General features: G+C 34.0%; 4 protein-coding genes across 4 annotated transcripts; 3 read left to right on the forward strand and 1 right to left on the reverse strand.

Annotated features, from left to right (window-relative positions):
* Positions 1–3,619: 3,619 nt before the first annotated feature.
* Positions 3,620–4,995, forward strand: LOC127787451 (acidic endochitinase-like). The gene is made up of 2 exons (XM_052315504.1): positions 3,620–3,975; positions 4,461–4,995. The coding sequence occupies exons 1-2, from the start codon at positions 3,620–3,622 to the stop codon at positions 4,993–4,995; spliced, it is 891 nt and encodes a 296-aa protein (XP_052171464.1).
* A 2,375-nt stretch (positions 4,996–7,370) lies between these two features.
* On the forward strand, positions 7,371–10,772 carry LOC127787665 (PKS-NRPS hybrid synthetase cheA-like). Its single transcript, XM_052315723.1, has 4 exons — positions 7,371–7,466; positions 8,388–9,310; positions 9,411–10,587; positions 10,692–10,772. The coding sequence occupies exons 1-4, from the start codon at positions 7,371–7,373 to the stop codon at positions 10,770–10,772; spliced, it is 2,277 nt and encodes a 758-aa protein (XP_052171683.1).
* Positions 10,773–11,982: 1,210 nt separating this feature from the next.
* Positions 11,983–13,216, reverse strand: LOC127787666 (protein MAIN-LIKE 1-like). The gene is made up of 4 exons (XM_052315724.1): positions 12,971–13,216; positions 12,598–12,867; positions 12,193–12,252; positions 11,983–11,994 (listed from the first exon to the last, which is right to left on the reverse strand). Exons 1-4 carry the CDS (start codon positions 13,214–13,216, stop codon positions 11,983–11,985), a joined length of 588 nt encoding a protein of 195 aa, XP_052171684.1.
* Positions 13,217–18,757: 5,541 nt separating this feature from the next.
* LOC127787022 (acidic endochitinase-like) lies at positions 18,758–20,132 on the forward strand. Its single transcript, XM_052314858.1, has 2 exons — positions 18,758–19,152; positions 19,502–20,132. The coding sequence occupies exons 1-2, from the start codon at positions 18,785–18,787 to the stop codon at positions 20,031–20,033; spliced, it is 900 nt and encodes a 299-aa protein (XP_052170818.1). The 5' UTR covers positions 18,758–18,784; the 3' UTR covers positions 20,034–20,132.
* Positions 20,133–27,188: the final 7,056 nt, after the last annotated feature.

The following is a 27,188-nucleotide window of genomic DNA, read 5'->3' on the forward strand; positions in this document are numbered from 1 at the left end:
TACTCTGCATTTGCATCTGTTGCGAAAGATCTCTACAAAACAGTAGGGTTAGTGTAATAACATCAAACTAGATTTAATCGCATGTAAAGAACAATACACAAAGTACCGATAACAACAACAAGAAAATGAGCATAAAGTAAAAACTCCCTGTTTAAATAACGTTCAAGGCTCAGATCTGAAGAGTCTGTTTACCACTTTGGTCAGAAAAGAACAATATTGTCATCTATAGTTGATGAAGGTAAATTTGTAAATCTATTCTATTAATTATATAAGTAAACAAACTATTTTAGTATTATGAAACCTTATTAATAAAAGATTTCTCAAAATTACTTTAAAAATTTTCATTAAAAAAACAAAAATTTACCATGTAAACAACAGTTAAACTCGTGACCTCTCCTATCTAATTTAAAGCCAATTTAAAACTAATTTTACCACTGCACTAAAATTCATCCTTCTATAAAACAATGTCTAAAAAATATTAAAAACTAAATTTCATCTATGATGTGTATTTTTTAACTTGCACATGTATAGCACAAACCACACTCGAGACTCCAACTAAATTGGAGAGACTTTATCATTAATTCTAAGAACAAAATTATTTTTTAAAAAATCAAGTTGAGTAGTTTGATTTTGTTTTAGTTCAATTAATCTTAAAAATCAAGTCCATTGGTTAAATTTTTTCAAAAATTGAAACACGACTATGCAATTATGTTGGGAGGGAAGAATTTCATATTTAATGTAATATATATATATATAATTTATAAATAAGAAGTTGTACCTTTTTTTCATAAAAGTTCTTTTTAAGACAAAAGTGTGACGCCATCGCCACATGCAACTAAGCGCGTGTTGAACTAAAGTGGACGATATTTTATGTTGAATAACTAACTTTTTACCATAACAATAACACTATTTATAGAAACCCCATATATTACATTCTCTACAAGCACAATTCACCCATGATAGACACGATTCAACGTCAAATACAAGTAAAGAAAAATTGTGACTTATAAGCAAACAACTAATCCTCTCTCATCGGGGGCCTTTTTTTAAGATAACCTTAAGGTCAATCTTTATTGTTATTAATCACATGTCTATCCAAGGCAAGCAATAATTCATGCATAATGCAAACAACTTTTGACCATATTTCATACCGTTATTATATGAAAATCTCATATTAGATTTCTTATATGTACAACTCACCTAGACTATAAGAGAGGTCGTGTTAGTAGGGACAAATTTAACATTTTATGAAAAATTAAATTAAAAAAAGTTATAACTGAATCACTTTGATTTCAACTAAATCTTTTTTTTAAGATAAACGTGTAAGATTAGCCCTAATATCATTACTAACCATTATAGGATTAACGTGAATTTTTTTATTACATTAAAAGAATTCAAGAAAATACTATATGATTGAGTCAAATTTAGATACGTAACCCAAATTAAAGTTGGACTTAGAAGATGAAGAAGTGATTAAAACGTGGAAGGTTTGGGGTCCGCGGCTAAGGGTTGGGTCCCATGTGCTATTCATGTGCACATTAAAAAAATATTAAATATGCTTGATAATTACAATATAATTATAAAATGGAATTATTGGAATCAAATTACTATTTATTAAAAATAAAATTATTTTGCATATTTATAAATCCTCTATATTTTATATTTTGTCAGGTCTTTAAACTCTTTTGAATTAGCCATGACACTTTTTTGTTATTAACTGCGTATCATCAATTTATACTTTTTTTTTTTTTTTGTAAGTTGAAGACGATAAATTATGATAAATGTAAATAATCAACCAACTAGTTAATCTAAATGTGTTACATGACCAACTCAAACAAAACACTTAAGAACAATAGAGAATTAATGCGTCGCCCAATCCTCAAAAGCTGATCTAAAAACCACTTAAAAGGCATTCGAGTCCTCTACGTGGCGAGATCTAGTGACCCGATCATTAATAAGGATGGCTTGAGCCTCTAACATAGTACCAACTATGTCTAAGATAGGGTTTCACGCTCAAATAACACTCGAACTATCCATTATGTAGGTTATAAAAATTCTCAATTATTTAATAAAAAAATATACATTAACTTATTTTTACTTGTTATTCTAGTCAACTTCTTGCTATTGAACACTAAATTAATTGTTAAAGGAGTTTACACTAAGCGATAAAAGCCCCGAACTCGTAAAGGATTAGTCAAATCTTCCAAGCAACATCAAATTTGAAACTTGCTATTAAAATTATTTTTAATTTTTTAAAACATTAAAACAAAATCAAAATCTTTTAAAAATTTAACAAAATTTCAATACTTAATAATATCAAATGGGTTTTATTTACTTATATAATAGCATAATACATATATTATTACCCTCTATTCACTGGAAGTGGGCCCTATTGATTGAAAATGTTGAACGTTTAGGGTGTACACGCATGATTACTATCATTCCATAGACTTTCATTTTTATTTTAAAGTATGAAACAATATTAATTAATAAATTTTAATTTAATATATAATTCTATAACTAGTTTTAATTTTTGTTAAAAAAAACTAATAGATATTGACGTGGCTATCAATATAGATAGTTAAACAGTACAAATGATTATTGAACTTTATATAAAAGCATAAAAATATTATTAAATTTTATACTAAAATATAAAAACGTTATCATTTCGTTAATCTCTTTTAATGACATTTGATCATAATTATAAAATTACATATTAAATTGAAGTTAAGTGAACCTCACGAATTGAAGTCTAATGACTTTTTTTATATTTTAATATAAAGTTCATGATTATTTATACTATTTAGTTGTTCGCATAAAAATCACGTTATTTTATTTTAAATAAGAAAAATATAAATACACGTAATCTCTTAGAATTATTTGTTCACATGAAAATCACGTTATAAATTTGGTAAAGTTACTAGTTTAAGTTCAAATTAACTAACTAGTTTAACTTCATATTAAGTTTGGTAAAGTTGCAATTTTTGGAGGGTTTTGGTTAACCAGTAGTTGGGGAGGAGACTTGCTAGCTTACCGATTGTTTATAAATTGTTTACTATATGGACTTGGAAGTAGTTGGACCTTTTTGTGCCTATGATTGGCAAATTTACATCGGTTTCTTGCTGTAAAAGTATGTAATCATCCTCCTGGGATCTGTAATTGTGGTTAAGTTATGATGAGAAAGAATTGGACTAAAAAAATAAGAAAAAAAATCAAATGAAGTACGAAAATTGTCTCTCTTTTTTCTTTTTCTTTTTCTTTTTCTTTTTTTTTTTTTTAGTTCAATTGGTTAAGTAAAAATAGTATTTTTCAAGAACAGGACTACACAACATGAAAAAAAATATGGGCAGCCCTTGTGGCCTAGCTATAAAATAGTCTTTTTCTAGAACATAAAAAGTGGTTGCCTATAAATATCGTCTTCAGCTAAACATAATGTCACTAATTGCATTTGAATTTAACTTTGGATTAATTCTTTGATTGGTGGATTTTTATACTTGGAATAGTGTAATACCAATATTACCCTCATGGAGTGTCTATAAATATGGCCAATCCTTGTGGCCTTCCTCATATGCCAATTCATTATTAACGCAAAGCATTGCATTTGCATCCATTCATGGCTATGGCTGTAAAAGGCTTCCCACAGCTCACCATCTTCCCCCTTCTGCTCATTTCATTGCTCCTCCCCTCTTCCCATGGGGGCACCATCTCCATCTATTGGGGTCAGAATGGAACCGAAGGCAGCTTGGCGGAGACCTGTGCCTCCGGCAACTATGGCATTGTCAACATAGCTTTTTTATACAAATTTGGCAGTGGTCAAACTCCAGCCCTCAACCTCGCCAGCCACTGTGACCCAGACGCCGGTAGCTGTACTGGCTTGAGCAACGAGATCAAAGCCTGTCAAGCTAGCGGGATCAAGGTGTTGCTCTCCATCGGTGGCGGTGGCACATACAACCTCAGCTCGACCGAGGACGCCCAGTAAGGAATTAAGCAATGATATTGCATAGGCTAAAAGATATAAATTGTCACTGAACTTTATATTAAGATATAAAAAAATCATTAAATTTTAATTTAATATATAATTTCGTAATTATCATCGGTTGTCGTTAAAAGAGGTTAACGCGCGGGATGTTAACATAAGTAACAACGTAGATGGTTAAACAATATAAATACTCACTAAACGTTTTATAAAAGTACAAAAAGCTTATTGAATTTTGTATTAAATTACAAAAACGTCAACATTTCGTTGATCATTTTAATGACAATTGACAACAGTTATGAGATTATATATTAAATAGAAGTTTAGTGGCTTTTTTGCTATAAATTGAAATTCAATGACCTTTTTATACCTTAGTGCAAAGTTGAATAATAATTTTTCCTATTTAGCTAACTCAAAATGATGAATTTCATGCTTTCCAAACAAGTTTGGGATTTTGATTCCTTTGGGCTTTGGCCGCATGCAGGAGCGTAGCAAACTACTTGTGGAACAACTTTCTCAGCGGCAACACGGGCGATGGGCCGCTGGGCGATGCTGTGTTGGACGGGATTGACTTCTTCATCGAGGGCGGCAGCCCCGACCACTATGATGACCTAGCTAGGGATTTATCAGCTTTCAACCAAGGAAAGAAGGTTTACTTGGCCGCAACCCCAGAGTGCCCATTCCCAGACTACTGGCTACATGGTGCACTTTCCACCGGCCTCTTCAACTACGTCCAGATCCAATTCTACAACAACCCTACCTGCGAGTACGCAAACAATAGTACCGAAAATCTCTTGTACAATTGGAACCACTACTGGACAACCATTCAAGCTGAGCAACTGTTTCTGGGGCTGCCGGCAGCTCCGGAAGCTGTCTACAGTGGCGGTTATATTGAACCTGACGTGCTGGTGTCTGATGTCCTTCCGTATATTAACGGTTCTTCTAAGTATGGAGGTGTGATGCTTTGGAACAAAGCCTATGATAACGGGTATAGCTCGGCTATCAAATGCTGTGTTTGAAATGCTTATTACTTCCTTTGAATAAGTGACCTTCTTGAAGTTTATGTGACGATTATACTAAATGTTTGAATAAAATTAATTTCTTGAGGGTGAAAATGCTTTTGTTTAGGTCTTCTAAATAAAGTATTTAATTCAATATCTTGTCCTCTTGTTACCACAAGCTTGCCGTGATTTTTATTCAATTACTATTCTCAATCATTTATATTAATTTAAATATGACCTTGTTTTTCTTTTTTATTTAGTAAGAATATAAATTTAAGGTCAAATGCATAAATTCACCCCTTTAACTTTTACCTTTTTTTTATTATGACATCATCATCTTTACTTGTTCTCAATTGCACCCCTAATAAGTCAATTTCATGTCATATGAACATTTGGCAGCGTGGCTCAGTACGCGTGATGTGCAGTCACTTGGTAAAGAGTGATGAGTTACTAGCACTGATTATATGAATTTTATTTATATTAAAAAACCCCAAAAACAAAAGAAGATATAAATTTAAGTCCTCTATTTGCTTTTCCTTTTTCTCAAATGAAATATCTTTTTAACACTAAAATCCACCCACCAAAATTAGAAGAATCAAGCAAATCCCAAACCCAAGTCCCAATTCAATTGCCGCATCTTCATTGTCACTATCATCTTCATTAGAAGATGGAGGATGAGCAGAAGTAATATTATTTGGTTGGATTAAATTGGGAAGCTTTGAAATCAAAACAAAGATGGTGTTAGAAGTCAAATCATTCTAATGAAAATCATTCTTTCTTTATGTAGATTATAAAAATCTTCAATTATCTAATGAAAGATACATGTTAACTTTTTTTTAGTCGTTATTCTACTCTACCTCTTGTTATCAAACACCAACTTAACTGTTGAGAGATAAAAGCCTTGAACTTGTAAGGTATTAGTCAGTTTTGCCATGAGTCCCATCTTCCAAGCAAAGTCAAATGTGAAATTTGCTATTAAAATTATTTTTAATTTTTAAGAACATTAACACAAAATCAATTTTTTAAAAAAATTTCAATACTTAATAATATCAAATGGGTTTTATTTACTTATATAACAGCCTAATACATATATTATTCCCACTATTCACTGGAAGGGGGCCCTATTGATTGAAATTATTGAACGTTTAGCGTGGAAAATTTGTACATGCCATGATCACTATCAACTTTCATTTTTATTTCTTATTTTTATTTTTTGAAAATTAATTAATAAATTTTAATGTAATATATAATTTAATTATTATCTTTAATTATCATCAAAATAGGAGGATGTTGACGTGACTATCAATGTGGACAAGTAGATAGTACAAATAGTTACTAAATTTGTAAAAAATTAAAAAAATGTCACTGAACTTTATATTAAAGTACAAAAATATTACCATTATATTAGTTTTTTTTAATGATGATTATTGATAGTTATAAAATTGTATATTAAATTAAAGTTCAGTAAATTTTTTGTTACAAATTAAAGTTTAGTAATTTTTTTGTACCTTAATACAAAATTTAGTGATCATTTTTACTATTTAGTCACCCAATACAATTCAAGACAAAAATCATTTTATTTTAAATAAGAAAACTAACAATGCCTATAATGTCTTAAAATTATTTTTTCACATGAAAATCACGTTATAAATTTGGTAAAGTTACTAGTTTAAGTTCAAATTAAGTATGAGAATTGTATTTTTCTTTCTTTTCTTTTTTTTATTTGTTCAATTGGTTAAGTAAAAATAGACTTTTTCAAGAACATAAAAAAAGGTTGCCTATAAATATCGTCTCAAGCTACACAATGTCACTAATTGCATTTGAATTTAACTTGGGATAAATTCTTTGATTGGTGGATTTTTAAACTTGGAATATTGTAATACCAATATTACCCTCACTGTGTGCCTATAAATATGGCCAGCCCTTGTGGCCGACCATATGCCAATTCATTATTAACCCAAAGCACTGCATTTGCATCCATTCATGGCTATGGCTGCAAAAGGCTTCCTACAGCTCACCATCTTCCCCCTTCCGCTCCTCATTTCTTTGTGGGAAATTCTATTCGCAGCCAACGTTTTACTCATTGTAATTATTTTTTTAATATACCTAAAATACCCTTAAATAAAAATTCAATTTTACCCTTCTCTTCAATACTCAACTACCACCACCTGACATACGTCTTTCGCCGGAAAAATTTTCTTTCTTCACAGTGGCTCATATCCCAATCAAATCTTTTCTCCTAAAATCTGTATCTCTTTCTCTTAGAGACTTAGAGACTCTGTATCTCTTTCTCTTAGAGACGTAGAGACTCACTTTCAGCTCACACAAATCTATTTTCAGCTCACACAAATCTATTTTCTCTCATCAGCGATTCATACATTTTATGATCGATTATGGATTACTACACTAAACTATTGACGGAGAACTGGGACGAGTTTGAGGAAGAACATGATAGCTATTTAGAAAAAGAATATGACGCACAGACACAGGTAAGTAATCTGTAAATATTTGTTTTAAAATATGTGTTTGTGTTTATAAAAATGTAATATGAGTTATTTATAAATAAATATAGAGATAATGTAAGGAATGAGAAGGTTACTTGCCTCTCCGAAAGCTGGAATTCGGGAGGGCTGGCCTTCTCCGAATTTCAGCCTTCGGGGAAGGCTGCATTCCCCGAATGCTGGCATTCGGGGAATTATGACCTCCCCGAATGCTGGCCTTCGGGGAAGGCGGCCTTCCCCGTAGGCCAGCATTCGGGGAGGCCAATCTTCCCCGAATGCTGGAATTCAGGGAAGGCTGCCTTCCCCGAATTCTAGCCTTCGGGAAAGATTGGCCTCCCCGAATGCTGGCCTACGGGGAAGGCCGCCTTCCCCGAAGGCCAGCCTTCGGGGAGGCCATAATTCCCCGAATGCCAGAATTCGGGGAAGGCTGACTTCCCCGAAGGCCTGAATTTTAGGTTTAGGGAATATTTTATTTTCAAATTCTAATGTATATTTTATTTTATTAATTTTTTTTTATAGGAGTCGAATTGTAGAATCCAGCAATTTGATCTTATTCAACAATTTACTACGAATGAGGTATGATAGATTTTTAATAATTTTATTTGAATTATTGAAAAAAGTATATCTAAATATTTTTTTTTTTTGTTGTATTAGCTATTTGATACTAGAGAAGCACTCATTGGATGGGCTAAGAAATTTGGAAAATAAAATGGAATTGTGATTGTGATTAAGAGTTCAGAATCTGGGGGTCCTGGAAAAAGACCTAGAGTTCGTCTTTCTTGTGAACGTAGTGGAAAGTATAGACCATCCAAGAAGAAAGAAGAAATAATAGGAGAATTAAAAAGGAAATCCACAGGTTCAAAAAAGTGTGATTGTCCGTTTGAATTACTTGGTATGAAATTTGAGCAGTGGGAGTTGAAAGTTATATGTGGAGTGCACAATCATCCACTAGCAGTTCAATTGGAGGGTCATTCATATGCAGGGAGACTTACAGAAAAAGAGAAAGGAATTTTGAAAACTATGTCTGAGAATCTGGTGAAACCTAGAAATATTTTGATGAGTCTCAAGGTAGATGATGAGAATAATGTTACTACTATCAAAACTATATATAATGCGCGTCAAAGATATAAACTTATTGAGAAAGGTGGTAGATCACAGATGCAACAGTTGATGAAGAAATTAAGAGAATGTAATTATGTGGAGTGGCACAGAACTGATGGATCAAATTGTATTGGAGACTTATTTTGGGCGCATCCGATGTCTATAGATTTATTAAAAATATTTCCACATGTCTTGATAATGGATTGTACATACAAAACTAACAGATATAGATATCCACTTCTTGAGATTGTTGGTGTGACATCCACTGAGTTAACTTTTCCTGTTGCATTTGTATTTATGAACCATGAATACGAGGATAACTATACATGGGCTATGGAGAGATTAAAGAATGTGATGGGATCTAATGCATGTCCTGGAGTAATTGTGACTGATAGAGAATTAGCATTGATGAATGCAATATATAAAGTGTTTCCAAGTACCACAACCTTATTATGTAGATGGCATATATCTAAAAATATACTTGCTAAGTGTAAGAAATTCTTTGATAGAAAGGAGACATGGGAGAAGTTCATGTTACAATGGAATCTTCTTGTTTTTGCCTCTACTGAGATTGAGTATCAAAGTCTACTTTCTGACTTAATGGTTGAGTATCATGCATATGAAGGAGCACTTGATTATGTGAGAAATACATGGCTGAATGATTACAAAGAAAAATTTATTGCAGCGTGGACAAATAAAGTATTACATTTTGGCAATGTTACTACTAACAGGTATTCTTTAGTAAACTCAAATGTTGTTATTATTATTTTTATTATAATAACTCTAATTAATCTCTTATTAATCTAATACTATTTATGTTTTTATTGAAAGGGCTGAGAGCGCATATGTGAAGCTGAAGAGATATCTGGGATCATCACAAGGTGACTTTGAATCATCATGGAAAATTATAAATTCTCTTATTGAGTTACAACATACTGAGATAAAGGGGTCTTTTGAGAAGAGTTTAATATTGGTACAACACAATTTCAGATCAGAAATTTTTAGAGAATTGAGAGGTATTATATCAAGAAATGCAATGAATATGGTATCAAAACAAACAGAGATGGCACAAAAAATTGGAGTGGATAAAGTTGCATGTAGATGTGTGATAAGAAGCACACACGGTTTACCTTGTGCACATGAAATTGCAGAATTAATGATGGAGGGAAGACCAATTCCTTTATCATTTGTGCACCCTTATTGGACAAAATTAGATTTAGTGAATACTGTTGATGTGTCCTCAGTGTTAACAATTGATCCAGAGTTGGAAAGTCTTTATAATATATTTCAATCAGAACCAGAAGGAGGTAAAATCATATTAAAACAGAAGTTGAGAGAATTAATAGATCCAACTACGACTTCATTGATCCCACCAAGTGTGAAAGTTCGGACGAAAGGTAAGCCATCATTAAAAAAGAAAATTGAAGTTGATACATCCACTCGACGTGATCCATCATATTTTGAAATAGTACAGTCTATTCATGATAGCATATCTCCAACAATACAAAGCTCAGTTAAGACACTGAATGAAGGTAAACTTTATCGTACCAGTGTCAAACAGAGATTGCTAGGCTATGATGCTTCATTCCCATCAAAAATACGTCATTTTATACATAATATTGTTAATGTGGAGTCAGATGGACATTGTGGATTTCGTGCTATTGCTGCGTTACTTGGAATGAGTGAGCACAACTGGAGGGATATTCGTATGAATCTGATTGGAGAGTTGCATACCTTTCGTGATGAATATATAGAGTTATATGGATCTGCTATGCGTGTAGATGAGTTAATGCACGCACTTTCTTGCTTTGAGTGTGTTGCACCTCCTCAACATTGGATGACTTTACCTGACATGGGTCATTTGATTGCTTCAAAATATAATGTTGTGTTGGTTCATTTATCTCGAATGCAGTGTCTTACTTACCTTCCATTGAGATCAGCTGCACCTTCAGTTATACAACATAGAATTATTACTATTGGATTTGTGGATGATTGTCATTTTGTACAGGTATTATTATTTAACAATTTATTTATATGTTTCTATAATTATGTTAATATAAATTTGTTACTAATAATATGGTATTATATTTTTTCAAGTATTTCTTAAATCAGGTTCACCAATTCCTCCTATTGCACGCAATTGGCATAAATATCGATATGATATTGCACGTGAATGGAAAACACCATATATAACTCGAATTCAAGTATTTATGTCTCTTATTAACAAAAATGTTATTACAAAAGATGTTTTTGATTTAACTGATGAATGATGAATTAGCAATGATCAATATGTATGCTTTACCTTATATATTTTTGATTTACCTATGAATGACGAATATGTATGTTTTATATTATATGTTTGTAATATTTCTTTATATTGTTAAAAGTGTGAAAATTGTACAAAGTTATATTTGTTTCTTCTATTAATTTATTCTGTTAATTTTTGTGTAAATGGTATTAAAATTACATAAATCATAATAAAATTTACTAATAAATATTAAAATAAAATATTATCACAAGTTATACATAATTCAAAATTATAGTTTACGAATTACAACTATAAATAACAACTACAAGCAACTCGATGTTATAAATAAACTAAACTATAAACAAGCTATAGTACGAAGTGAACTATCTTTGCGGAGATGTACGAGACGTGGACGCTTCAATATTATCAGAAGGATGCCGAGAGCCTAGAATGCGATTCACCTCAAGACATGTCTCTCTCCATACATCAGCAGATACAGGCTCACTACTTGAAATCGTCTGCTGGATAGCATATAATGCTAGTCGATTACGCTGAAATAAAAATAAAAATAATTATATTAATTTTTTTAATTTAAATAAATTAAATTCAATAATAACTTAAATATAATTTAAAAACTTACTGATTCAGCAAGCAAGAGCATATCTTCTGCACCTCTATCAAAACTGGATCGATGTACAGGATTTTGTATAATCGGATGTGTAATAGTTCCATACCATGTTAAATATTCAGGTGTAAAATGCCATGAAAATTTAGAATATTTACCACGTCTACGTGGTGGTAATAAATGCATATCCCATCGATTCCACATATCATCAACAAATGTATAAATTACCCGATATAAAGCCGTAGCCGGACCCCGCTTAGCTTCCACAGGTGATAATGGGGGTGGAGGAATAGTTTATACATATCCAAATTGTCGCAAAACTCTCTCAGGATGATATGGTTCTATAATATTTCCACATTTTAGACAACCTGAGAAAAATGTAATTTCTGGAAATGGATGGTGTGCCTGAACCCTCCGATACGGCGTCCAAATCAACTGTAAATATTATTTAGTTTAAAATTTAATTTTATAATATATTAATTAACTTACAAATCATATATATGATAAATACCTCGTCCGGTGATAAATCATCAAGCTGCTCCCTAATAGATTGTAAAGAATCAGTATCGCGAACAGGTATCCAACGGAGAGCTCGTGGCTTATCTTCACTATATAACAAGTTACATCTTATTCTAGTAAAAGGGAAATGCTCGTACACCCATGCCTGTAAATTTAATATGAATAATTATGTTAAATATATATAAATATATGATATAAAATTATGAAATTAAAATAATTACCTCAAGTAAGGTAAGATATCCAGCAATACTCTTCACCTCTCGTCTAATAGCAATGCCGAGCTGTCGATATAAATATGCAAGACACCCAGCTCCCCATGCATAATTACTGATCATACTTAAATCTTCTAATAACGTCAAATATGCTACTGAAACTAATGTCCCACTCTTGTTCACAAATAAAGTACAACCTAATAAAAATAACAGATATGCTCTACTAATATGTTCAATCTCTTCATTAGAAACCTCATTGGGTAGATGCATAAATGTTTTTTTTAACCAATCTAATTTTACAAATGCTCCTCGATTCTCTCTAATTTGTTGTGATGCTACATCTAATGAAACCCCAAGTAACCTACATAATAAATCACTAGCTTCACTAGGTGTTAGATGATGAGGCACAGATACAGATCTTCCTGTTACTGGAATCTTCAAAATAGCAGCAACATCATATAATGTTATACTTAACTCTCCAAATGGCAAATGAAATGTATTAGTCTCAGGTTGCCATCTCTCTGTAAATGCTGAAACTAGAGCATGATTTATATTTCGATAAGTACATTCTAGCAAGGGTGATAAGCTAGAGCTCATAACAATATCACGAACACGAGGCTGATTATTCAATGGCCATTCAGGAATTTTGAGGCCATGATTTCTACATTTTAATATGCCTCTTTCCTGTTAAAAAATTTAAATACTTAATTATTTAAATTATAAAAAATTACAATAGCTAATTATTTAAATTATAAAGATAAATACTAAAAAAACTAATATTACTTACCTCTCCTGCCCATATTGCAAATGCAACATGATTTTTAAAACTTTTTAGAATAGATGTATCAGTAGGTCCGCCAGGTAGTGGTTCAGAAATATCATCTTCTTGGTGAGACTCGTGATGAGAGTAAGATGGTTGAGCAGTTGCTTCCCCTTCATTAGGGTTGAGATGCTCTTGAACTGGTATCACATAATCTGTCACTGGCTCTTCTACTCGTTCTAAAATAGGCGGTTCATTAGAACTCTCAATCATCCTCCTTCTTCTAGTTGATGCAGTAGGACGCTCTCAAGAAGAAGAAGGCTGGCGAGAAGAAGGCTGGCGAGATGAGGAAGCATCACCTCTTCTACCACGTACCATATCTATAAAATAACACAAAAATAAATAATAGCAATTAACTACAAAATAACAGACAAACATATCACGTATCATATCATAAAAATAATACAAAATATTAAACAAAAAATTACGATAAAAAAATTATTAAACATCCAGAAAATTTAAGTTTCCCAAACTCCGTGAACGTTGGTGTTGAGTTCGGGAAAGCTGGTGTTTCCCGAACTCTGGAGTTCGGGAAACACCAATGTTCCCGAACTCCAGAGTTCGGGAACGCGGGTAACACCCGAACTCTGGAGTTCGGGAAACACCAACGTTCCCGAACTCTGGAGTTCGGGAAAATCAAATTTTCCAGAAACGTAGAGTTCGGGACATGTATAATATAAGTTAATATGATAATTATTAAAATATAAAATATGTTAGTTGGGAAAATGGATTTAAAAAATTAATTAAAAAATATATATTTACTTGTATTAAAAATTAAATTATTCAACTCCAGTACCTAAATAAAAAATTAATTAGCATATATTAGCACTATTTAATTAAAAAATTAAGTTTTAATAAAAAATTAAGTATACAAAAATATTAATTAGCACTATTTAATTAAAAATATTAATTAGCATATATTAGCACTATTTAATTAAAAAATTATCCCTATTTAATTATCACTATTTAATTAAAAATTTTAGTTTTTTCAAATATTTGTATAAAAAATAAAATAAAAATTAAGTATAAAAAAATATTAATTAGGACAATTTAATTAAAAAATTAAGTTTTTTTAAATATTTTTTTAAGAAATAATATATAAAATAAAAAAAATTAAAAAAATGAAAGTTGGGCCGCTCCCGAAACCTGGGTTTCGGGAGCGGTCCAACCCTCCGAAACCTAGGTTTCGGAGGTGGCTGCCCCCTCCGAAAGCCAGCTTTCGCAGGGGGCCCTCCGAAGCTGGCTTTCGGAGGGGACCTCGCCCCTCCGAAATCTGGCTTTCGGAGGCGAGGGCCGCCTCCGAAAGCTGAGTTTTGGAGGGGCCTCGCCTCCGAAACTCAAAACTCGGCTGTTCGGAGGCGGCCTCGCCTCCGAACAGCCCATCCCTCACCTCCGAACAGCCCATCAAACCCAAAAAAATTGCAGTTGTTCACATTAGATTCAACCCAAAATCACGGATACAACCAAAACAATAAAAAATGTAAGTAAAACTTACCTCAAGAACGCACAGCAAAGAGACTCGGCTCTGTAGAGAAGGCGACGACTGGAGTGCGGTGTAGGTAACTGTAAAAGGCAAGTGGAGATTGAGAACGGCGGTCAGTCGCGGCGGAGAGGTGTATGGGTATAGGAGGGTAAATTTGGAATATAGTTGGTTGCAAGGAGTAATAAGTATGGCTGCGAATAGTAATTATTAAATTTATTTTAATTATGGCTGCAAAGAGTAAAACGTTGGTTGCAAATAGAATTTCCCCTTTGCTCATCCCCTCTTCCCATGGGGGACCATATCCATCTATTGGGGTTCGAATGGAAACGAAGGCAGCTTGGCGGAGACCTGTGCCTTCGGCAACTATGGCATAGCTTTTTTATACACATTTGGCGGTGGTCAAACTCCAGCTCTCAACCTCGTCGGCCACTGTGACCCGGCCGTCGGTGGTTGTATTGGCTTGAGCAGCGACATCAAAGCCTGTCAAGCTAGCGGGATCAAGGTGTTGCTGTCCATCGGTGGTCGCGTTGGCAACTACTCCCTTAGCTCAGCTGAGGACGCCCAATAAGGAATTAAGCAATGACATTGCCTATTTTAAATGGTTATTAAATTTTACACTAAAATATAAAAAAAATATTAAATTTTAATTTAATATTTAATTTTGTAATTACTATCAATTACCGAAGTTAATGAGTTGTTAAGATGATGATATGTATTAAATTTGTGACAGAGGAAAAGAAAAGGAAGGAAGCTGCAATGGGAGAAAAAGTTAGAGGTAGAGAGAGAGAGAGAGAGAGAGAAAATGGGTCTGCCAAAAAGAAGAAGAAGTAGGTCTTGATGATGGAGTGGTGGCCGATCATCTTCGTCTGCCTCAACTTAAGCACCTGCAATGGAGTTGAAGACTTGCTCCCCCGATATGACTTCGACGTTCAAGTTAGATTTTCAACATATCTTTTATAAGAAAGGGTGATTTTTAGAGTTAAGAGAAAGAGAGGAAGAAGATCCCTTACCCATTGTTGGCCCTCTTCCCTTTATCCTCTGCTAAGGTAAAGATCCTCTTTCAAATTACCGAGATCCTTATCTCGTTCTTCTCGGAGCTGGGATTTTACCGATATGGATTCCATAATCATTTCCAAGGAGTTCGAGGTAGTTCCCATCTCCATGATCTTTAGTGGGATGGTTGATCCCCAGGAATTCGGAAGGTCCTCATTGAGAAACAAGCTAGCTGGTGTAGTGATATGCATTTGCCACGTGTCACCTCTAGGCCTATGTAAGATGACGTATGGGGAGGGATTCCTTGACGGGCATGTGCCATGGCCGTCAATGGTCGTATTCTTAGGGTATTAGAGTAATTGCGGATCCGAGGGTATTTTCCCTTATCACTTGTCCTCCCCACTCCTCAAGCCTCCTAACTTAATTGGCTCTAAAAGTGTTAAGGTCTCCGAATGTTCGCACTCCCTCTTATCCCGAGGGTTGAAATGAGCCAGATCCGAGGAGCTAGGGAGTTTGTTCTTTTTACTAGTGCTCGTAGGGTGCGGTTACCAAGTTGTTTCGGTGTCAGTACCTATTCCCTAGACAATGTTCAAACCTTTCACATTAAATATTTTGGACAATTGAAGTACAACTATGCAACTATGTTAGGAGGGAAGAATTTCATATCTAATGTAAAAAAAAAAAAAATGTAATTTATAAATAAGAAGTTATCTCTCTTTTTTCTCGTGAAAACTCTTTTTAAGATAAGAGTGTGAGGCCAACGCCATTTGCTACTAAGTGCGTGTCGAACCAAAGTGGACAATAACTTAGATTAGATAACTAACTTTTCATCATAACAATAACATTATTTATGAAAAATTCGTACATTATATTATCTATAAGCATAACTCACTTCATAATAGAGATGATCTCAAGTCAAATACAAGTCAAGAAAATTGTGAGTTATAAGCAAAGAGCTAACCATTTCTCCACGAAAGTCTTTTTTAAGACAACTTTAAGGTCAATCTTTATTGTCACTAAATACATGTCTATCTCGAGCGAGTAATAATTCATGTAACATACAATTAATTTTTGACCATATTTAATAGTGTCGTTATATGGAAACCGCGTGAACTATAAAAGGGCTTGTGTTAGAGAGAAATAAATCTAACATTATATGCAAAGTTGAGTTAAAAATAGTTGTAACTCAAATCAACCCATTTTTTTGTTTTTTTGTTTTTAAGATAAATTTGTAAGATTAACCCTAATCATTACTAACTATTATAGGGTCAAAGTGAAATTTTGGACTACATTAAAAGAATTCAAGAAAATGCACTATGAATGAGTCAAAATTGGCTTGGAAACAAGTCAAATTTACCTGCCTAACCTAAATTAAAATTGGATGTGGAAGAAGAAGATGTGATCAAAGCGTGCAAGGTTTGCTCGGCGGCTAAGGGGTGAGTCCCGCGTGCTATTCACGTCCACATTAAAAAAATAAAAAATTTATTAAATATACTTGATAATTATAAAATAGTATTAATAAATATGACTTATATTAATCACATCTCATAATTCTCATAAGCTGATCTAAAAACCACTTAAAAGGTAACTAAGCCTACGAAATGGCAAGATCTCAAGACCCAACCATTAATAAATATGATTTGAGTTTCTAATATCAAGTATCAATAGTGTCAGATCATATCTAAAATAAGGTCTCTCGCTCATATGACATTTGATCCATCCCTTATGTAGATTATAAGAACCCTCAATTATCTAATGGAAGATACACATTAACTCAATTTTAACTCATTATTCCACTTAACCTCTCATTATCGAATACTAACTTAACTATTATAGGAGTTTACACTGACAGATAAAATTCTAAATTTATAAGGAATTAATCAATGCTTTTATGAGTCCCATCTTTCAAACAATATCAAAATTGAAACTTGTTAATAAAATTATTTTTAATTTTTAAAAACATTAACACAAAATCAAAAAAATTTAAAAATCTCAATACTTAATAGAATTTTTTTTTTTGTTATTCACATCCAAAATCATAAAATTTATTTGATATGAACAAAGGTTGTTAAAATCGTAAAATCGTAAGAGAGTTTTCGACATGTAAAATCGTAAAATCAACTGCGATTCAACTTCAAAATCATGAAATTATAAGGATTTTTAATATAAAAAATCATAAAATTATACCCATAAAATTGAAAATTTAACAATCATGATCTAAACAAAGTAAGAGGTGGCATAGGCGCCACGAAGGAACATAACGGGCCTCATATACTTAATAATATCAAATGGGTTTTATTTTTTACTTATATAACAGCATAGTACATATATTATTGCCCTCTATTCCTGGTCTTTGTAGTGGGCCCTATTGATTGAAGTTAGTGAACGTTTAATGTGGCCAATTTGTACACGTCGTGGTCACTATCATTCCACAGACTGTCATTCTTATTTTTATTTTCTACAAGTATGAATCCATAGACTTGACCAGGACTTCAATTGCAAGACTTTGGACTTGACTTGGTTAGAGAAACAAACGATGTTAATTAATTAATTTTAATTTAATATATAATTTCATAATTACTTTTAATTATTGTTAACAGATTAATGAGACGTTAATGTCCTACTAATATAAACAATTAGACAGTATAAATAATTATTAAATTTTTTATAAAAAATTACTAAGCTTTAAACTAAAGTATAAAAATATTAATATTTCGTTAATTTTTTTTAATGAGTATTGATGATAATTATAAAATTATATACTGAATTAAAATTTAGTAACAATTTATGTTATTTAGTTGTACAATGTAATTTAAGGGCAAAATCATTTTATTTTGAAAGAAAAAAATATCAATACTCTGTCTTAAAATTATTTTTTTGCATGAAAATAATATTATAATTATAAAATTATATATTAAACTAAAATTTAATGAATTCTTAATTACAAATCAAAATTCAGTGACTATTTATGTTATTTGTCTGCACAATATAATTTAAGGACAAAATCATTTTATTTTGAATGAGAAAAATATTAATACCCTGTCTTAAAATTATTTTTTTTGCATGAAAATAACATTACTCGTTTAAGTTCAAATTAAGTACGAAAATGGTCTCTTTCTTTCTTTTCTTTTTTAAGTACGAAAATTGTCTCTTTCTTTTTTTATGTCGATCAAGTAACAATAGTCTTTTTCAAGAACAGAACTACACGGCATTAAAAAAAATAAAAAAATAAAAATATGGGCAGCCCTTGTGGCCTATAAAATATGCCAATTCATTAACCCAAAGCATTGCATCTGCATCCATTGATGGCTATGGCTGCAAAAGTCTTCCCACAGCTTACCATCTTCTCCTTTCTGCTGCTCATTTCTTTGCTCATCCCCTCTTCCCATGGGGGCACCATCTCCATCTATTGGGGTCAGAATGGAAACGAAGGCAGCTTGGCCGACACTTGCGCCTCCGGCAACTACGGCATTGTCAACGTAGCTTTCTTATCCACATTTGGCAATGGTCAGACTCCAGTCCTCAACCTCGCCGGTCATTGTGATCCGGCCGCCGGGACCTGTACTGGATTGAGCAGCGACATCAAAGCCTGTCAAGCTAGCGGGATCAAGGTGTTGCTCTCCATCGGCGGTGGCGGTGGCAGCTACTCCCTCAGCTCAGCCGACGACGCCCAGTAAGAAATTAAGCACTAATATTGGGGCATACACAAATCTTTTGTCCTTAATTTTCATTTTTTTTTCTTTGCATCATCTAAATTTATCGTTATTTTAATTACACCTTCAAAACTTATATTTTTGAATCAATTTAATTCTTATACTTTGATATTTATTTTGTGTGATCATCCAACTTTTTGTATTTTATTTATACCTTTATATCTAAATTTTTTAGTCAATTTAATTTATATATTTTAATGTGTAAAAAAATAAAATATAAAAATTAAATTGAGTCAAAAATACTAAATACAAAGTAAACAACAAAATAAGTTTGGGATTTTGATTCCTTTGGGCTTTGGCCGGATGCAGGAACGTAGCAAACTACTTGTGGAACAACTTTCTTGGCGGCAATACGGGCGCTGGGCCGCTGGGCGATGCTGTGTTGGACGGGATTGACTTCGACATCGAGAGCGGCAACCCCGACCATTGGGACGACCTAGCCAGGGATTTATCAGCTTTCAACCAAGGAAAGAAGGTCTACTTGGCCGCAGCCCCACAGTGCCCATTCCCAGACGCCTCGCTAAATGGTGCACTTTCCACCGGCCTCTTCAATTATGTCCAAGTCCAATTCTACAACAACCCTCCCTGCCAGTACGCAGACAATAGTGCCAACAATCTCTTGAACTATTGGAACCAGTACTGGACAACCATTCAAGCTGAGCAAGTGTTCCTGGGGTTGCCCGCATCTTCTGAAGCCGCCAATGGTGGCTATATTGACCCTAACGTGCTGATATCTGATGTTCTTCCGACTATTAAGGGTTCTTCTAAATATGGAGGTGTGATGCTTTGGAGCAAGTTCTATGATAACGGCTATAGCTCTGCTATCAAATCCAGTGTTTGAAATGCCTATTAATTCCTTTGAATAAATGGCCCTCTTGAGGTTTATGGAACAGTGATACTAAATGTTATTTGAATAAAGTTAATTCCTTCATGATCAAAATGCTTTCTGTTTCGTCTTATTAATAAAATATTTAATTCAATATCTTGTCCTCGTGTTTCCGACAATCTTGGTTGATTTTTATTCCAATACTGTTCTCAATCATTTAAAAAATAAGATATGAAAATGCAAAAAATGCATTAAATAAAAAAATATAGGAGTTTTTTATAATTATATTTTTTTAATATAAAAAATTATTAAAAAATAATTATTTAATTAAATATAAATATAAATTTCATATTCCATTTAAATAAATATAAGCTCAAGTTATTTCTATTTTTAATATGATCGTAAAATAAAAATATTTTTTAATATTTTTTTAATAATGTGAAATAACTCACCATCTTCCCCCGCTCCTCATTTCATTGCTCAGCCCCTCTCTCATGGGGGACCATATCTATCTATTGGGGTGAGAATGGATACTGAGGCAACTTGGCAGAGACCTATGCCTCCAGCACCTTGTTAGCAATTCGGCAAATGGAAAAATTTTGGAACAGTAAAAATATGAGTATTATTCAGCTTAATATATTTTAAATATAATTAAAAATTTGGTATATTCGTTATTTAGAAAATATTTGGTTAAGACTTAATTCGTGTTTAAAACGTTTCAACTGAATAAATTTGGTAATAAAAATTCAGCATATTATATATATATACACAAATATATTCCTAATAAATAAAAAATAACTCATTAAGCATAAAAATATAATTTTATATTTTTTCCAATATTACAAAATAATAATTGTTAAGACATAATAGAGACATGAGAGATATGTATGGAGGAATGAATAATAATATTTATTAATATTTAAAAATAGGGCTGTTTGATTGGGTATATTTTTTATGGAAAATAGTCATTTTTCATGTAAATTCTCATTTTGGTGGTGTTTGATAGACCATATTTTCTAGATAATTTAAATTCTCACTTTTGCTCGTGATGCCCAATTCTAACTTTTGTTGAAAAACCAATTCTTAGGAGTAGAGGTGTGCAATCAGTTATAACCGAACCGAACCGCCCAGAAATTCCTAACCGAACCGACCCGACCAATCCCACTAACTGAACTAACCGAAACCGAACTAACCGAAAACTAAAATATAGTAACTGAACCGAACCAAGAACCGAACTAACCTAGCATACCGAAGAGAAGAGACTGAACAATGAACATCTATTGTCACCGACCACCAGTTGGCCGGCCGATGATTCCAATGATCGGAACTGATCATTGGATTCCCGCAACCACAGTGATTCATATATCTAAAAATAAGTTTGATCGGACGGTTAATTTTTTGTAGATCTAAAAATCTATAGTTAAAAAACTCACATTTTTTGAAAAATAGAAGTTACAGAGCAGAAAACTTACCGAAGGGTGAGCACAGTGGTGCAAATCGGAGAGAGAGATGTACCCATAGGCATTGAAGTCGACGTTGTTGTGTTGGAGGTCTAAGTCGGCGTCGACGTTAGAGCGGAAGCATCGAAGGTGGTTGCTTCGACAGAAACAACAGTGTATGTGAAGTTTTAACGGTGTATCCAATCTCCATATGCACACCTTTGTCTTCGTCTTCGTCTTTGCCATCGCCAAATCTATGAAGACTCGATCTGGAAGGGGAACGACCCTTCATCTTCACTATCGCCACATCTATGAAGACTCAATCTGTGAAGACTCGATCGGAGTGGAGTCTTCGTTCTTCCCCTCGTTTGTATCCCCTCGCAGTATTGTGAACCGAATACTCCGATCGGAGTATTCACAAACTCGATCGGAGTGGACTCGATCTGTGAAGACGTGAGAGACAGAGATAGAGTGAGAGAGAGATAGAAGAACGAAGACAAGTACAGAGACCCATGGGGTGTCGCGCCCTCGTGGGGGGAGGGGTTTCGGTTCGTGCGGGGAGGGGGTTGTGGCCGGTTCGATTGGGCATTTGCTGCACAACTGGTTTGGTTTGGTTCGATTTTTTAAGTATTTTTAACAAAATAATCGAACCGAACTGAATAACCGATTTTTGAAAAAAAAAAAAAATAACCGAACCAAACCCTTCTTTTTGAAAAATCGAATTGAACCGATCGAATTTTTTAATTCGATTTAATTAGTTCGATTTAACCAAATTTCTGCTCACCTCTACATATGAGAGGTTAGAAAAATAATTCCGGGCGTTTGGAGAAGAAATTTCGGACTTCGGGCGCATGTCGGAGCGTAGCAAACTACTTGTGGAACAACTTTCTTGACAGCAACACGGACAATAGGCCTTTGGGTGATGCTGTGTTGGATGGGATTGACTTCGACATCGAGGCCGGCAGCCCCGACCACTATGATGACCTAGCCAGGGATTTTTCAGCTTTCAACCAAGGAAAGAAGGTCTACTTGGCTGCAGCCCCACAGTGCTCATTCCCTGACTACTTACTTATTCTCCACGGTGCTGATTCAAGGAAAGACGGTCTACTTGGCCGCAGCCCCACAGTGCTCAACTTTTACCATTTTTTATTCTGGCATCATCAACTTTACTTGTTCTCAATTGCATCCTTGAATCAGCTAATTTTATATCATATGAACACTTGGCGACGTGCACTCGCCTGGTAAAAAGTGATGGGTTACTAAGCATTGACGATATAAATTTTATTTGTATTAAAAAACTCAAAACTAAAAGAAAAGGTTAATCTAATTCCTCTCTTTTATTTTCCTTATTCTTAAAGGAAACATCTTTGTAACACCAAAATTCATCCACCAAAACAAGAATTTGGCAAATTTTATGGTATTTTTATATTCTATTTCATTTATTTTTATTCTCTATTTCACTTACTATTAGGTCTTTTGCAAACAAAGTTCTACAACTAAATTATACGGAAATAGAAACGAAAAACAAATACGATACAAAACAAAAATAAAGATACGGTATTTTTAAAAAAAAAAAGTAGAAAATGAAAATGCATAGAAACGAGTAAATAAAAAAAATATGAGTCCTTTTATAAATATAATTTTTAATATAAAAATTATAAAATATAATTATTTAATTAAATATGAATATAAATTTTATTATTTATTTATAAACACAAGTTATTTCTATTTCTAACGTGATGGTCAAGACAATAGAGACAAATTTGTTTTTGCCTCTAACATGGTCGCAAAATAAAAATACATTTTCAATATTTTTTTAATTATGTGATCGGCCCCAAAATGTTTTCAAAAGTATAAAAACTATCTAAAAACGTCTTTCTAGTGTTTCTTAATATTTTAAGACAAGAAATATTTTAAAAATACTAAATCGACATCATTTCAATATTTCAAGACACGTGTCTTTTTTTTATTATTTTAACATGTGACAAAAATGATATTAGTTACATTAAGTTTCATATTTGTTACTTTAAGTTTCAAGAAAAAAATAAATTAAAATGGCCCAATGAAGCAAAGAACGTTTTCTTAGGGTTAGATTTGTAATTTAAAACGACTTCTATTGAAGATAAGGTGACCATTCTCATTGCCTTCGCTCTCTCCATCTCGTCCTCTCTACAACATTCTTTTGGCCTATGATGTATAGAAATATTTCAGGTTGCCGTTTTAAAATTTTTAAAAAATAATAATTTTTTATTTTTATTTCACATCATAGATATTTTTCATTTTTATTTCCATTTTCATTTAACTTATCACAAGTCCTTTATACACGGCTTGAATAACCGAGTTTCCTTCCACTCTTCACTTTGTAGCTTCTTTAAATCCTTGCCAAGTCCCAAGCCACTTCTGCAGCCTGCTTAGCCCACTTGATTTTAGACTCTAATGGCCTTGGCCCGCATTAATTTTGGGCCCAACTCAATCACTTGAGTTTGCACAGACTTGGACCAACTTTTTAGACATAATAATAGCAATTGTATATAAACTCTTCTAGTTATATATCATACTTTTTATGTTATATAAAATATATCAATATCTATAGATATTATATATAAAAATTCCATGTATTTTTTTTAGTTTATTAAGTAAAGAAGTTATTATATGCTTTTAAGATATTACGACCATAAAAATTTGTTATCTCGAACTAATTAATTACTGTCATATATAGGTGATGAAAATAAATTTGTAAATCTATTATATCTATATAATAAAGTAAGAAAGTTTTTGAAAATGTCTCAAAGGGACACATTTCAATTACTGAGATCAATTTATGATACATTAATTGTTGAGATTAAAAAGAATTTCTTGTTGAGATTAAAAAAAATTTCACCCACAACGTAGCCAAACACTCATTGCCTCTTTCTCTCTCCCATTGCCTCACTCTCTCTCCCTCTCTCTTCGCAGACCAACCCATACATATATACACAAACACAAATATATATATATATATGCACACACAATTATATAAATATATATTTTATACAAAAAAAAAATAGAGGAAAAGGTTGCTCAGGGCCCAGCCCTGGAGTGAGGGTTATGTTTCGAGGGTTAAAAATAACGAAGGGGTTGCATGGTGGTAATATTTGACTATCCCTCCGTTATTTTTAACCCTCAAAACAGTGAAAGTTATGTTCACCCCGTTAAAGGGGGTGAACAAAATTGCACTCCCAGCCCTGCCGTTCAGCATCCTCGAACCTTGCGAGTCAAGGATGCTGGCCATCCCCGAACCCCACAATTTTGGGGTGCCATACTGGGCAGCTATGGCCGCGGACAGCCATGGTTGTCCCTCTCCTCATATAGATACATGTATATATATATCTATGTATAAGGGTGTGAGGGTATATATTTATATAATATAAATATAATATGAATGCTGCAAAAAAAAAAAGAGAACTAGCCGGCCATCAGTATATGTTTTACTTTGGAGTAGAGGCTGGAGAGGTCCTTGAATGAGATTCTTCCTTGGCCACACACATACACCTAGAGAGAGAAGAGAGAGAGTAAGGATACCTAGAACCAAGGGGATGCATGATGTTTGGTGTAAAACTTTTAATATTAAGATAATTAATCATATTTTATATAAAATTTTAAGATTATTTAATATTTAAATTAAATAGTAATGATAAAAATACTGATGAAGTTAGATAGTTGGTCTATATTTGGTAAAAAAAAAAAAAAAGTATAATTTAAAATTATACCAATCTTTTATTTGATATGTCAATGGTGTGAGTTAATTGTTAAAAGACTATTTTATCCATTTATCTAAATAGATTATAATTATAATTTTCACAAATAAAAATATTTTTAAATTATATAAAATATATTTTAATTGCAAATATATATATATCAAAATTTTAAAAATAACAAAATAAATTTGAGAAAGAAAGAAAATAGTTAGATTTGTTTATATAATTAGGGACAAAAAAAATAATCATATAATTGAAACGTTTCATTTCACTAATTAATGTATTTATTTAAAATCAATACTCCCTAACTTTCTATATAATGGAGTAGAGGAGTTCTTAAAAATATGTAAAATATGTGAGAGAGACATTTTAATGACTGAGATGGATTTTAAATATATATCAATGGTTGAGATTAGCTGAGATGAATGATGTTCTCCCCCACTCATTTTCTCAATCATTGCCTTTCTCTCTCTTACAGACCCACCCACATACTACTCACTTACTATCTTTCTCTTTCTCTCTCTCACAGACCCACTCCATCGGCAAGTGCAAAGGCAGTGAGAGAAGGAAGAGAAGGCCGATAGTGGGTGGGGGGGCTGGCAGGTGCGACGACCACTCACTCCCTCACTACCTACCTTTCTTTCTCCCTCTGTTGCACCCTCTCTCCCATTCCCTCACTCATTGCCTCTTTCTCTCCCTCTTTTTTTCTCTCTCTCACAGACCCACCCACCCATGCCATCAACAGGTGCGACAGCGATGGGGGGAAGGGAGGGTCGACATCGGGTGGGGGTTGACATGTGCGACGGTGGTAAAGGGGGCAGGAGGGTTGACGGCGGGTGAGGGTTGATGTGTGTGACGGTGGTAGGGGGGGTGAGAGGGCCGATGGGTGCGATGGCCACTCACTGCCCCTCTCTCTTCCTCTTTTGCACCCTCTCTCCTACTCTCTCACTCACTTCCCCTCTCTCTCTCTCTCACCCATACCATTGGAGGGTGCGACGGTGATTGGGAGGAAATGGAGGGTCGACGGCAAGGGCTAACGGGTGTGACGGTAGTGTAGAGGGCAGACGAGTATGATGGCGGTAGGGCGGAAGGATGACGACGGGTGGGAGCGAGGCGTTGTAAGAGGCTGGTAGGGGGCAATGGCGGTGGGGGGAAGGGAGGGCTGACTGTGGGTGGGTGGCGGACGGGTGCGACAATCACTCACTCCCTCACTCATTGCCTGTAATACCCCGGGAGCCTAGAGGAGAATAATATATATCGAGGATAAGTAAAGAAGGAAACAACACCAGTTGGATACCTTTTGGGCTGAATGCAGACAAAAAACTCCAGGGTTAAGCGTGCTTGACCTGGAAAAATCCAAGGATGGGTGACCCTCCTGGAAAGTTCTCGCAGGCCCATCAGGGTAAGTTATTCCAGTCCTTCCTATCATTCGATACGGGATGTTACAGGTGGTATCAAGGCGACCCTTGGAAAAGACAGTCCAATGAGGGCAAGAGGTGGCTTCGGGGCGCGAGGCCTAATCAAGGAGCAGCTCCTGGTAGGCTTCTAGGATGGCAGCCTCCAAAAGGGAAAAGGTCTGGGACCAGTTGTAAGGTCACATAATGAGGACGTCAAGTGCTCAAGGGGGGAGAATGTAATATCCTGAGAGCCTAGAGGAGAATAGTATATATCGAGGATAAGTAAGGAAGGAAACAACACTAGCTGGATACCTTTTGGGCTGAATGCAGGCAAAGAACTCCAGTGTTAAGTGTGCTTGACCTGGGGAAATCCAAGGATGGGTGACCCCCCCTGGGACGTTTGCGTAGACCCATCAAGGTAAGTTGTTCCGGTCCTTCCTATCGCTCGATGCGAGATGTTACATTACCTCTCTCTCTCTGCCTCTCTTTTTCTCCCTCTCACAGACCCACCCACCCACGCCATCAGCAAGTGCGACGGCAGTTGGGGGAAGGAAAGGTTGACGATGGGTGCGATGGCAATGAGAAGAGGTGAGAGGG

The sequence above is a fragment of the Diospyros lotus genome, chromosome 12 (assembly GCF_014633365.1).
Source record: "Diospyros lotus cultivar Yz01 chromosome 12, ASM1463336v1, whole genome shotgun sequence".
Lineage (NCBI taxonomy): Eukaryota > Viridiplantae > Streptophyta > Magnoliopsida > Ericales > Ebenaceae > Diospyros > Diospyros lotus.